Here is a 14418-nt window from a genome sequence, read left to right as displayed (position 1 = left end):
TGTTAATAGCTTTGAAGGTCAGAACTGGCAGCAGAAGCATTCGAAACATTTGAAATGTCAGCAGCCCAAGCTATTACAGTGGCAGGGAAATACATTCTGCACCAGCATGAACTTTTGCACTGCTTTTGTATGGTTATCATATACATACCTACACAATATTTTAATCAAAAGCTGACAAACACACAGATATTCTCGCTCCTGGACAACTACAAGCCCTCTATTAAGCCAAAGAAGACTGAAAAAAGGTTTTGTCATATAAACACCCATGCATCCAACATCAGGTAGTGCTACTGGTGACCCCATGTAGTATTCACCTCTGCATTTAGTATTTCCAGAGTCAGATACAATTTTACCATTTTTGATTTTTTAATTTTTAAGTTAAAAAAGATAGTATCGGAAATAATACAGTTTTGTAAATAAAATAAGCTGAATCATTAGAAAATCAGTATCTAGCACCTGGGTCAAAAGGGACACCGAATGTAGTCTGATACATTTAAACACTTTTGAGATTTTAAGGTTTCCAATGCTGATCTCTCACTGTTATCCAAAAGCACACAGTGCAAAAACGAATAATGGGAATGCTGGACTGAAGGAGAATCATAGCAACTTCAACATCAAAAAACTGAAGCTAAATCATTTTAGGTGGAAACTAACGGGTTTTTTATCTTAAAAATAAGCCATGGATTTGTTAACTGAAACAGAAAGGTAACTCCAAGTCTCAGCTAGTGTTTTATTTGTCTGTATGAGTGTCTAGTGTAGGGAATGCAAATTCCTCTTTTTCAAAAAATGTATTGCTCAACCTAATTAGCAGATCAACCCCAAAGATGTTCAACAATGAATCACACATAAAGAGAAGTGTGTTGAATATTGTGCCTCCCAATTCACCAGCATGCCCTGAGCCTAAAACCGAATGCTAGTGAAGCAACACAGTAACAGGCGGCCAAAAAAAGTCCTTGAATTGTTTTACGTTTTACTAAATGTGAAATAATATAGAATATACAAGTTGTACATTTTGACTTCAGAAGTAGAACCGTAATTTGACTTTAGAAGTTCGGTTCACAACTGTAAGTTCACCTTCTCACTTTCTTTCAAGAGTCAAGGATGCTGGTGAAAGAATTTGCATTTTAGAGAAAATACCATAATGTTAGCATTCAATTTTGTTTACGTCCTTGATCAATCACATACTAATTCAGATCAGGATCAAGAACAGCACATGAAATGTGACGAACAACTATTCCTACCTGACAGTTATCAAAATGAACAGCCACTACAAGATTTCCACTATAGAGCTTATCTTGGAAGCTCTCTGGGATAACAGGTTCCTGTTCCGGTGGGTAAGTGTGCTTTAACCAGTCCATCCAGGAAAGACCCACAAGCGACTGAATCTTTTCCTCACTGAGTCTCCGCATTTTAGCTCGGAAGTCATTCACTTCAGGATCTTGTAAGGCATCGAACTCATGGAGACCTGAAAGAATTCAAGCAAGCAAAATGATACGTACCTGTACAGATACTGCCCATCTATTTACTACCCCACTCAAACCTTTATTATCATAGACTCATAGAACACCAGGTTGGAGGGGACCTCAAGGATCATCTGGTCCAACCTTTCTTGTCAAAAGCAGGAATCACAGCTTTGGAGCAGCTGTACATTAATCATGTTTTATTTTCCTCTTTCCTCCACTGTTCTGTTAAATTGCCTTTATCTCAACCCATGAGTTATGCCTTTTTCTTCTGATTCTCCCCCATCCCATCACTTGGCAGGGGAGTGAGCAAAAGACCACGTGGTTCTTTGGGCACTGAAAAGGACTTGTGGTTTAGCCCCAGCTGGCAACAATGTGGGGCATGAAGGGTTAAGGTAACGACAGATCTGAGTAGAGCATGTTAAAAGAAATCTGTTATACGCATTTATTGTCTTAGTTAAATAGCCTCCAGTCACAATGTTGCTCTGTTTGTTCGCATGGCTGTGTTATGTAAATTCTTATATGCTCTATGTACTCACTGCGACGCTGTTTATCACCTCCGGGAGAGGTATCAGGATTATCATTTTGCTGTCCTGGCTAATATCAACTTATGATATGATAACATCACTGTTCACACGATCATGTTGGTACGTTTATGCGGCACTGCTGTCCTGCCCATACCTTGGGTGCCATCTCCTAGAATTTATTAATAATTGCACCCAATCCATGAGGGAGATACCTTTCCCCAGCTCTTCTGCCTCCCTTTTCTCCTTCGGGACAGGTGCAACAGCTTTTGAGGATTTTGAGTATCCTTGGGATGTTCAAACCAGCATGGTCCTATTGCTATGTTGCCTGAATGTGTTTGGGGTCCTGATTAGGGTTAAACAACTATTTAAGAATACCACTCAGAGATCTGCCCCATGGCTGGATAGTCATGGGTGGCACGGCATGTGGGAGAATGTGGGCAGGTATCTAGAGAACTTCTTACCTCCAATGGTTTGGGACTTCACCCCCAAACAAATAGAGGACCCTGATAAAGTTATAGAATATCTGAAAGGAAAATGCTGTGGCTGTTCCAGAGAGGCACAACTTACTGCGCTACGCTCAGCCCTGGCCAATATCGACCAAACACTGCTTGATATTATACAGCATCCTCAGGGGAAAGAGAGGGAAACCAGACCCACAGGCACCACAGCTACTCCAACTCCTGCGACAGGCACTATGGCTACTCCAACCCCATGACCAGCACTACAGCTACTCAAACTCTGGTAACTGGCACTGCAGCTGAACCAGAAAACCAATCCATGCCAGTATCAGTCGCCTCTATACAGAAGAAGAAATCAGTTCTCTTAGTAAGATATGATGATGAACCAATTTCATCCCTGGAAGTGAGTAACGGATACTATGACCAGGATTAGAGGGGCCCTGTAGCAGGAGGAAAAGGACAACTGGGTTTATTGGACTGTGTGGATTCAGCAGCCTGGCACATCAGATCCACAAGAATATAAGGCTCTAGTGGACACCAGTGCACAGTGTACCCTAATACCATCAAGATATAAAGAGGCAGAACCCGTCTGTATTTCCGGAGCGACAGGGGGATCCCAACAGTTGACTGTAGTGGAAGCTGAAGTAAGCCTAACTGGGAATGAGTGGCAGAAGCATTCCGTTGTGACTGGCCCAGAGGCCCCGTGCAGCCTTGGCATAGACTACCTCAGGACAGGGTATTTCAAGGACCCAAGAAGATACCGGTGGGCTTTTGGCATAGCCGCCTTGGAGACGGAAGAACTGTCTACCTGCCTGGTCTCTCAGAGGATACCCTTCTCTTGTGGGGTTGCTGAGAGTCGAAGAACAGGTGCCAATGGCTACCACAACGGTGCATCAGCAGCAATATCACATCAGCCGAAAATCTCCAACTCCCAGCCACAAGCCGATTCATCAACTGGAGAGCCAAGGAGTGATCAACAGGACTTGTTCACCCTTTAATAGTCCCACATGGCCACTGCAAAAATCTAACGGAGAGTGGAGTCTAACAGTAGATACAGCCTGAACAGAGTCACACCGCTGCCAAGTGCTGCCATGCCAGACATGTTAGAACTTCAATACAAACTGGAGTCAAAGGCAGCCAAGTGGTACGCCACAATTGATACTGCTAATGCATTTTTCTCAATCCCTTTGGCAGCAGAGTGCAGGTGACAGCCTGCTTTCACTTGCAGGGGTGTCCCGTACACCTGGAACCAACTGCCCCAGAGATGGAAACACAACCCCACCATTTGCCATGGATTGATGCAGACTGCACTGGAATAGAGTGAAGCTGCAGAACACCTGCAATACATTGACAACATCATTGCATGGGGCAACACAGCAGAAGTTTTTGAGAAAGGGAATAAAATAGTTCAAATCCTTCTGAAATCTGTTTTTGCCATAAAATGAAGTAAGGTCAAGGAGCCTGCACAGGTGATCCAGTTTTTAGGAATAAAATGGCAAGATGGGCACCATCAGATCCCAGTGGGTGTGATCAACAAAATAGCAGCTATGTCTCCACTGACTAACAAAAAGAAAACGCAACCTTTCCTACATGTTGTGGGTTTTTGGAGGGTGCATCTCCCAGATTACAGTCTGATTGTGAGCCCTCTCTATCAAGTGACCTAGAAGAAAAATGATTATAAATGGGGCCCTGAGCAACGACAAGCCTTTGAACAAATTAAACAGGAAATAGTTCATGCAGTAGCCCTGGGCAGGACAAGATGTTAAAAAATTGTGCTCTACACCGCAGCCAGAGAGAATGGCCCTACCCGGAGCCTCTTGCAGAAAGCACCAGGGGAGACTCAAGGCCAACCGCTATGATTTTGGAGTTGGGGATACAGAGGACCTGAGGCCTGATATGCGCCAACTGAAAAAGAGATATTGGCAGCATAGGAGGGCGTTTGAGCTTCTTCGGAAGTGGTTGGTACAGAAGCACAGCTCCTCTTGGCACCCTGACTGCCGGTGCTGGGCTGGATGGTCAAAGGAAGGGTCCCTGCCACACATCACGCAACTGATGCTACGTGGAGTAAGTGGATCACACAGTGGGCTCGAATGGGAAACCTCAGTTGCCCAGGAATTCTGGAATTGATGACTGATTGATTCTGGAAGCAGATGACTGGCCATAAGGCAAAGATTTTGGAATATCACCAGAGGAGGAGGTGATGCATGTGGAAGAGGCCCCACCGTATAACAAACTACCAGAAAATGAGAATATGCCCTGTTCACTGATGGATCCTGCTGGACTGTGAGAAAGCATCGGAAGTGGAAGGCTGCTGTGTGAAGTCTTACACAAGTTGCATAAGCTGCTGAAGGACAAGGTGAATCCAGCCAGTTTACAGAGGTGAAAGTCATCCAGCTGGCTTTAGACATCGCTGAACAAGAAAAATGGCCAGTATTCTATCTCTATACTGACTCATGGGTGGTGGCAAATGCTCTGTGGGGGTGGTTACAGCAGTGGAAGCAAAGCAACTGGCAGTGCGGAGGCAAACCCATGTGGGCTGCCCCATTGTGGCAAGATATTGCTGACCGATAGAGAATCTGGTTGTAGAAGTACAACACGTAGATGCCCACGTACCCAAGAGTCGGGCCACTGAGGAGCATCAAAACAACCAGCAGGTGGATCAGGCTGCTAAGATTGAAGTGGCTCAGGCGGATCTGGACTGGCAACATAAAGGTGAATTATTCATAGCTCAGTGGGACCATGACACCTCAGGCCATCAAGGAAGAGATGCAACATATAGATGAGCTTGTGACCGAGGGGTGGACTTGACCATGGACACGGTCACACAGGTTATACACGGATGTGAAACGTGCTGCAATCAACAGGCCAAACAGTTAAAGCCTCTCTAGTATGGAGAAGGATGGCTGAAAGATAAATATGGGGAGGCCTTGCAGATTCATTCTACCACACTCCTTGTTCATTCTATCACACTCGCTGTCGTTTTCCTCTTTCCTTCGCTGGGGGAAGAGCAAATGAAAGACTGTGTGGTTCTTTGTTGATGACTGGGCCTAAACCACAACCCAAGGCCTGGGGTCCAGTGCTGGTAAAGACAGAGGTGAATAAAGTGTTGAGAACCTCTGCCTTTTCAGCGTTGTTGGTGACTAATTCACCTCTCCTGTTTAACAGCGGGCCAATATTTTCCTTCTGTTTCTGCTTGTTGTTTATGTATCTGAACAACCCTTTCTTGTAGGTTTTGACATCTCTGGCCAATTTCAATATGAGCTGAGCTGTTGCTTTTCTAACTACATCTCTGCACGCCCTGCCAAGGCTCTTGTAGTTCTCAATGGGTACTTGTCCGCTTTTCTACCCCTGGTATGCTTCTCTCTTGGTTTTGAGCAGACTCAGAAGCTCACAGTTAAGCCAAGGGGGTCTCTCGCTCCACCTGCATCCCTTTCCTTTAAAAGGGATGAACTGTTTCTCTGCTTCCAGGAGAGTGTTCCTGAAAACCTCCCAGCACTCGCTAACTCCTTTATCCTCCACAGAAGCTTCCCATGGAATCCTTCCCAACTGAGCTCTGAACAAGCTGAAGTTTGCTCTTCTAAAATCTGAAACCTTTGTCTTAGTACTAACCTTCAGCGTGCTTAGCAGGACCCCAAAGTCCACAATACCGTGATCACTGCAGCCAAGGCGATCACTAACCAAGATACTACAAAGCAAGTTTTCTTGATTTGTAAGTAGCAAGTCCAGCAGTGCCTCATTCCTGGTTGGCACATCTAACATTTGTATGAGGAAGCAGTCTTCTACGCATTCCAGGAACTTGATGGATGACGTGAGCTGCAGTATTGCTCCTCCAACAAATCTCTGAGTAGTTGAAGATAATAACCAGGTTCTGTTGACCCAAAGCTTGCTTAAGTGACCTAAATATTGCTTTGTTGGCCTTATCATCTTGGTTTGGAGGTCAGTAGCAGATGCCTACTGTAAGATCCCCCTCGGAGACAACCCTGCAATCTTGACCCAGAGACATTCCATAGAGCTTCCACAATCGCAGTAGTTGACATTCAAGGTTCTCCTTATTATCTCCTTATTAAGTTAAGGTTACGAAAGTAGTTTTCTTCAGACATCCCATCCAAAATGGCTGCTCAAACCTGAGTTGGGTTCTACATTGTCCAGTACCTCAATGGACTTCCAAAGTTACTTGCACAATTCCCATGTGACCTGGCCTGAGAGTTTACTTCAAACAGCAAGAACCAATGCTTCTCTTAGGTACTACTAAATGGAAAAGCCAACGTCACTCTGAGTTCAAGATAGTTTGGAAAGTTTTAAGCCTCTCCTCACAAGTGCAAATGCAAAGAAAGCACAGCAAATGCATCAGAAAGACCATAGAGGGAAAGAAGTGCTTGCAAACTATTTTTTTTTTAATCCCACAGAAAGATGAAATCATTTTTTTTATTTTGTTTAAAGTCAAAAGGAAGGAGTGTGGGACCGTAAATAGATGAATTTATTCTTGTATTTTCCTTGTGATTAAAATCTGCTACTCAAGTCAAAATTACAGGACTGAAATTTCAACCAATCCAAGACCCACAAAGTTCCTTTTCCAAAATACGTAAAGAGAGAATACACAGCGGAGAGCCCACACAGCTGTGATTCTTTGGGACTTCAGGAAGTATATAGGGCCTGCGAGTGTTTCTTTCTTTCTTTTCTCCTGAACTTTGAAGGACATTGTCCAAATGACACAAAGCACTGAACACCTTTTGAGAACAAAACATTAAGTTTAGAAGTTTAAACAGTAACACATTTTTTCCACTGCTAAGGTACAGAATAGGGGCTGCATAAGGAAGGATCTCGCACAGCTATAAAATAAGCAAAATATTCAATCAAAGAATGTGAATCTGTCAGAATCTGTCTGAATGGTTAAACTGGCTAACTGTTTCCATTGTCAGTTTTAACAAATAGGCAGACAGTGTACTGCTGAAATCTAAACAAAACCTGCAGTCTTTATGAAACAGCTAACAATGGTTCATTGTTTTAAAACAAGAGGTATGACCTCACACGACCCTGTCAATCTTGATTGTATAACCAAGCAGAGTAGATTTAAAAGCTGAAAATTCTGAAATAACATCAAGAACAAGTTACTGTGAAACCTTTAAAAATAGCTTTTCATTGTTTGTTGAAAATCAGTGCCACAATTGAGAGCAAAAACAAGAATCATACTGTTAACCAACTCGGAAACCATGTATAACAAAACCGTAATAACTTCTAGTTCCTTCTGTGTATCCAGTTTGCTGTTAGGCTGTTTATGATAACACTTTTCAGGGATTATGCTTTACTTCACTAAGTAATAATATTTTAGATTTTTGTATCTAGTAAGATAAAATTTGCTCTTGATTTATGTAGTAATACGATACAGTGCTGAAATACAATACAGAAAGCAGCTTTCAACATCTTTCAAATGTTTTGTCTTCAGTATTTAAATTCTTTTAAACTACATCAGTATTAGCTTGAGAAAGAGAAATTCTGTCAGGGAAATACTTAATTTTTAATTGATTTTTTAAAATTTTTACCACTGTTACCCGCCCAATTAAAACCCTCATACAAAACAAAGTTTACCTTCCTTTTTCAAAAAAAATTAGATGTAATTACCTTTGCCTATAAGGACACCAATTTTGGAATCCAACTTTTCTCCTGGATCACAATTCCTTGTCACCAGTTTAAGGACAGGAAGAAAGGGTCTAACATCACAAAGTCTCCGTGTTTCATCTTCTAATTCTTCATGTACAGCAGTCTGATTCACACATGAGAACATGTAAGAGTCAATCTCCATGAGGAGATGAAAGAGTGGATAGGCATGTGCCTGCTTCCATAACAGCTGCAAAGAAAATAAACAAACAAATAAAACAAAACACGAAAGCATGGAAATGTTTCATGGCATTGAAGGTAACATTAATTTCCATTTGTGTTCCCAGAAGAACATAAGAGTAACATGTTTGCTAATTTGGTTAATTTTTATCACTACATATCATTATGTATTTACTTTGTCTTGTTTGTAGTCACTATCTCGAGGTTATTTTTAAGTAGCAACTTCTGTGCATAAATATGCCGGGGTAAAACACACACAGGGACAAGTACTATGAGGTGATGAGAGAAAGGCAGCGCTAACCCTCATCCTGATGCTCATCCTGGGATTGACCCGGTATAGTCCTATTTGCAGTAAAGTTGCAGGACCGTGGCTGTCACTACCGGAACAAAGCACTTACTGATTTTGAAGGCAGATGTTCTGGACACTGATCAGCAAACTATCACTCTCCTTCACCCATTCCTATGGCTTCTGATCAAAATCCTTCTCCCTCAAGACACATCTATGCTTTCTTTTTCCAGTAATTATTGTAATATGTAGATAACAAGTTCCCACTATGGAGCTAATTCCTGAATAAAAAAAATCCCTGTTGTCTGGAGAAGCTTAAAGTAAATTTATTTGTAAATTACTGCCAGGCCACTAAGACATGCAAGTCACGCAGAGAACACTAAATAATCATAGAATCACAGAATCATAGAATGGTTTAGGTTGGAAAGGACCCTGAGGATCATCGAGTTCCAGCCCCCCTGCCATGGGCAGGGACACCTCCCACTAGACCAGGTTGCCCAAGGCCACCTCCAGCCTGGCCTTGAACACCTCCAGGGATGGGGCCTCAACAACCTCTCTGGACAACCTGTGCCAGTGCCTCACCACCCTCAAAGTGAAAAACTTCTTCCTAATGCTTAATCTAAACCTGCCCTCTTCCAGTTTATAGCCATTCCCCCTCCTCCTGTCACTGCATGCCCTAGTAAAAAGTCCTTCCCCAGCTCTCCTGTAGGCCCCCTTTACTGAACTGAATACTTAAGCAGCAGATTACACCTTAAATAACAGCAATGTATGAAATACATAAAATATATCAAATCCTTAGCAGAAACCAAAATTGGAAGTAAAAAGAGCTCTCCTGACCTAAATACTATTCAAATCTCTATGTGTGAGAATGTTTTTATCCTAATTTTAAAAGTTTACATTTTGTGGATTTGTTACTGAAACTTATTTTGAAACAGGAACTGCAGGATCAATAATGCAGTGGCAAAACCCTCTTCTCAAATAATTGAAACTGAACTGAATTCCTTTTGCCAAACTGAACACATCTTGATGTCCACGTGGAAACCAGTGATAAGTGTACCTTTTTTTTCCCCCTCCTGCGTTTTCTAACATCAATTTCCAGCTACCGGTCCTTATTATTTCCCTTAATGATCGTAAAATTTAAAACACCATGAAGTCCCTGGAAGTGACTCCCACTGAAAGGAGTGATTTACAATGACCCAAAGTAGCGGCCTAGTAGAATTATAAAGTCTACAGAAATGAAAAATTCTTCAGACCTTAAACAACTGGCTATTTTTCTTCTTTTCTCTTATTTTAATCTTAACAGTTTCACGTACAAGATAAATTTCTTATATTTGCTCTCAAGTCCTCTATTTATTCATCCACAAATTAGGGCTTGTCACAGCAACGTAGTGGGAGCAAAGCCAGTACTAGTCCAGTATGCTGTCAAAGTCTTCATAGTTGTTTTGTTTTCAAATACAGTGATTTCCATGAAAGACTTCTGTAGTTATGATCAACATTCCTTTTCTTTGAAAAACAGCTAAATATCAACAGTACCTCTTATAGCAGACAGCTTCAAGTCCCTTATTGTTGTCACTAACACACTTGTTTTTTAAACTCTTTGTCAGTTGAAATCACTGCCAGCTACTCCATTACCTTACCCAGCAACTAACCTGTACTTGCTCAAGTTACCCTTTTACTAAAACAATGACATTTTTCCAGTCAGAATAATTTCAAGTATTTGAATATAGCACCAAACTTATTTTTCAGTTCACTTTAATTTCTAGTGGCACTGTCATTTCTTCTAAAATACTAAGTGCTCCACTGCATTAAAAAAAATACTTCAGTGTCTAGAAAGTTTCAAATTAGGAGTACAATAAATTATATGAAGCTTCTACTGATACAAATGAAATAATTTCTATACACAAGTGAATACTGTCAGACTGAATAGAAATGAAAAACAATGTACTTATTTGCCAGGCAATGCAATGGAATGGGAAATCACACTTTTTTATTTTCTTTTAGAAATTTATTATGCTTAAGGAGCAGATTACTTGGTGTTGTACTTCACCCACTACCTAATTCCCGAGTAACTTGTCTAAACGTCCTCGTGGCCATTATCTCATGAAAGATCAGCAGATCATTCTTTAATATCTGTGGTTATTTCCTTACATGCTCCCCCTCCTTGGATATGAGTATTCCCTCACTTTTTAAGTCATGTCCTAACAAGGCACTTGTACAAAACCTTTAAGAAATAGCATACATAGTTTTTAAAGCACCTATCTTTGGTGTCAATCAAAAGAAGCACGAGCACAATCTGTGACTTCTATGTTAAAAATTAAATCAGACAGTGTCTCCTGTTTGCACACCAATCAACATACAATATATTGCCAATGTGTTAATAAAAGGTTTAGATGTAGCAATACAGTATTAATATAGAGCTATTAGAATATTCTCCGAAGTGTAACCATCAGCAAGAAGTGATTTCTCCAAACCTTGCCATCTGCTCAAAAACATTCTAAACCCCCAGATATATATACAACTTTATTTATCAATCTGCTATGCATGTGCCTTTAATACAGTATTTTTTATGCCTACTCAAAATCATTACCTGATTTGCCAAAAGGCACATAAAAATCAGAAACAGCACTCATTCCAAATATAAGTTAACTAAAAAGTTAATTGACCATTTGGTATTACCTGTTTAATATGAGATATGGTGGCATCTCGAGGGACGTCCAGGTTGATGTAGATTCCAGTGGGCAACAGGAAGTCCACAGATATTGAGCCATCAGCACCAATCTGCGAATCCACTGCCCAGATGTCAAGGCTGTCTGTCACGGCAGGAGGCATTATGGAATCTCAATAATATCATAACCACATGGCCTTAGGGGGAAAAAAGATAATATAAAAATTCAGTATACTTAACCTTCTATAATTAGCCACACATTTTAAAGCCTTTGGAAAGTTTACATAAGCCGGCTCGTACAGCTCAGCTTGCAGGTCTGGGGTCTCAAATGCCAGTATGGCAAACACATAAGCATAGTTTTACTCATTAATTCCATTTAGTATAATAAAAGCGCTTGCCTGGTAAAGCACTGTTGTTGAGATGTTTGTATCATTAGGACAAAGTAACAAGAGAAAAAACTAACTAATTAGAGGTTAGATAAAACAAAGTTAGAAATTAATTTTAGATTTTCTCTAAAACTATTTTCCTGCATAAAATACAAACAAAGCAAACTTCTTGGACAAAGCATGACAATATTTAATATGAAAACACATGATCAATTTCATAATTTCATTTTTGCAAATTTCCCTTTAGTTGTCCACAAATGTGGACAGAGTGACATATTCAACTTGAAAGCCTGTATTAATAGCAAGAAAATAATCTTCAACTCTATTAGAAAGTGACATTTTCCTCTGAAGACATTTATCCCACTTTGCTTTCAGCCTTAAACAAAAACCATCTCCTGTGAATTCAACCCACCATGTAAACTGCATCCACTGTGGGGTAGAGGGGAGCCCTTAGTGTGATCTACTTCAGCTCATTACACTGGCTTCCTGATTACTTGTCCTTTGTATTTCAAGACATTTTTATTTACTCTTAATGCTACCACTAGTTTTTCTGACCTTCCAAGTCTTATCTTTTGATTAGCACCCTCTAAAGATGTGGTTTCCCTTCAATCACTATTCACTGAAGAATTTACCTTCCTCTTCATCCTGACAACGCTCATCAGCTGACAAAGGGATGGGAAGCGTTGTAATAAAACATCACTGTAAAGCACTTCTCCAATAAAGACAAGTTACCCCTACACCTTTCTAATCTCGTTGGGCATCACAAGATGTGGGAAATCACCATTTGTGAAAAAATAAGCCAGAACATGCAACTCCACTACTATTACAGCTTTCCACTGCTTTTATCAGTCCTTCCCAGCCCTGAGCCCAGGCCTGCTCTGCGTAACCGAAGGTATCTCCCCTATAACAGCACCAGCAGAAAAAGCAGGTTGTAGCCAATACACTGGGCTGCTGCTCTTTGTACATCACAGCAGGTTCAAACAAGCTCACCAGCAAATCATAGAACAGAATCATAGGACAGAATCATAGAATAGTTTGGGTTGGAAGGGACCTTTACAGGTCATCTAATCCACCCCCCCCTGCAATGAGGGGGGACATCTCCAACTTCATCGGGTTGCTCAGAGCCCCGTCCAACTAAATCCAAACTATATGACATGCAGGAGTTAATGCTTCATTTATAGCGAGTCAAATTTGTTTGATACTCCTATTTCACAGAAATTCAACTCCCTAAAACTGGTAGGCTTTTAAACCAAACAATTCATTTTCATATGCATCATTGTCCTTAGCTGACAACAGAAATGCGAAAGTGGTACTTCAGAAAGTCTCTTTGTAATCCCTGGCTTAATACAGACAGCTTGCAATGAAATAAATAAATAAGCAAGCAAGCACAGGGGAAAGCCCAATGTGCCTACAATGGATAACAGAACATGCCAGCAGCACAAAAATCAATGACTGGAGGAGCATAACTTTTTATTGACAAACAAGCTATTAGTATTTTGTACATATTACAAAGGGCTCTTCAGTGCTAACTTTTACTGATTGTCATTGTTAAACAAATAGTACTATTTAAATCACCACTGTAAAGTATTCACAGTCCATCTCTGCCTCATTCCTCAGTACTGGTTTCTACCCCTCCAGTTACTGTTAAAATATATAATTGCTCATCTGACATTTGGAAAAATTCAGGAGATTAAAATCTCCAGCAGAGAAAGAGGGGTGGCTAGAAAGAGCTGAAATCTCCTAAAGCTTACCAGTCACCAGTGGAATAGCAAGTCCAAAATCCACACGGAACCCAGCTAAATACTGAAAGCAGCGATTTGGTACCACAGCTGTGCTACTATCTGCTTGCCAGTTCAAAGCTGCCTTAGATATCAGACAACACACTTGAGTCTCACCTCTAACTGCCATGTAAATACTCTGAATAATGAGACCGAACTCGTTTCAAAACCTTTCCATTCAGCCTTAGCAAAGTTGTGAGGACCCACACAAGCATGACATCTTGTTTCCACACTAAATATGTGAATCTCTTAGTATTTCACTTGTACTAGATAAAAATACAGTACAATTTTCATTAAAGGCAAACAAGAAACCTCTAACTTTCAGAAAGCATGAATGCATAAGGAAAAATATTTTTCTTTAATAGAAGCAACAGTTAGGGAGCTCCTACCTGCATCATTATTGAATAATAGTTTATCACCATCAGGTCCTCATTCAAGTGCACCCTCAGCAAGTTTGCCAATGATACCAAGCCGTGTGGAGAGGCAGACACACTGGAGGGGAGGGATGCCATCCAGAGGGACCTGGACAGGCTGGAGAGGTGGGCCTGTGTGAACTTCATGATGTTCAACAATGCCAAGTGCAAGATCCTACATCTGGGTCAGGGCAATCCCAAGCACAAATACAGGCTGGGCAGAGAATGGATCGAGAACAGCCCTGAGGAGAACCACCTGGGGGTGCTGATTGATGAGAAGCTCAACATGAGCTGGCAGTGTGCACTCACAGCCCAGAAAGCCAACCATATCCTGGGCTGCATCAAAAGAAGTGTGGCCAGCCAGTCAAGGGAGGAGATTCTGCCCCTTTACTCCACTCTCGTGAGACCCCCCCTGGAGTACTGCATCCAGCTATGGGGCCCTCAACATAGGAAAGACATGGACCTGTTGGAGAGGGTCCAGAGGAGGGCCACAAAGATGATCAGGTGGATGGAGCCCCTCTCCTATGAAGACAGGCTGAGAGAATTTGGGTTACTCAGCCCAGAGAAAAGAAGACACGGGGGACACCTTATAGCGACCTTCCAGTACCTG

The 14418-nt window shown here is 41.4% G+C and overlaps 1 protein-coding gene across 1 annotated transcript in view; it reads right to left on the bottom strand.

Moving 5' to 3' along the window:
* The window catches only part of PIK3CB (phosphatidylinositol-4,5-bisphosphate 3-kinase, catalytic subunit beta), a 66800-nt gene that overhangs the window by 40823 nt on the left and 11559 nt on the right, over positions 1–14418 (bottom strand). Inside the window, exons 2-4 of the mRNA XM_009880762.1 lie at positions 11243–11428; positions 8065–8290; positions 1242–1465 (exon numbers count right to left, since the gene is read on the bottom strand). Coding sequence (XP_009879064.1) covers positions 1242–1465; positions 8065–8290; positions 11243–11395 — 603 coding nt within the window. The 5' untranslated portion in view covers positions 11396–11428. The remainder of the gene's footprint in view (positions 1–1241; positions 1466–8064; positions 8291–11242; positions 11429–14418) is intronic.

Source organism: Charadrius vociferus, unplaced genomic scaffold (genome assembly GCF_000708025.1).
Source record: "Charadrius vociferus isolate BGI_N301 unplaced genomic scaffold, ASM70802v2 scaffold643, whole genome shotgun sequence".
NCBI classification, from domain to species: Eukaryota; Metazoa; Chordata; class Aves; order Charadriiformes; family Charadriidae; genus Charadrius; species Charadrius vociferus.
Note: the sequence above shows the minus strand (reverse complement) of the source record. Positions and strands in the feature narration are given on the sequence as shown.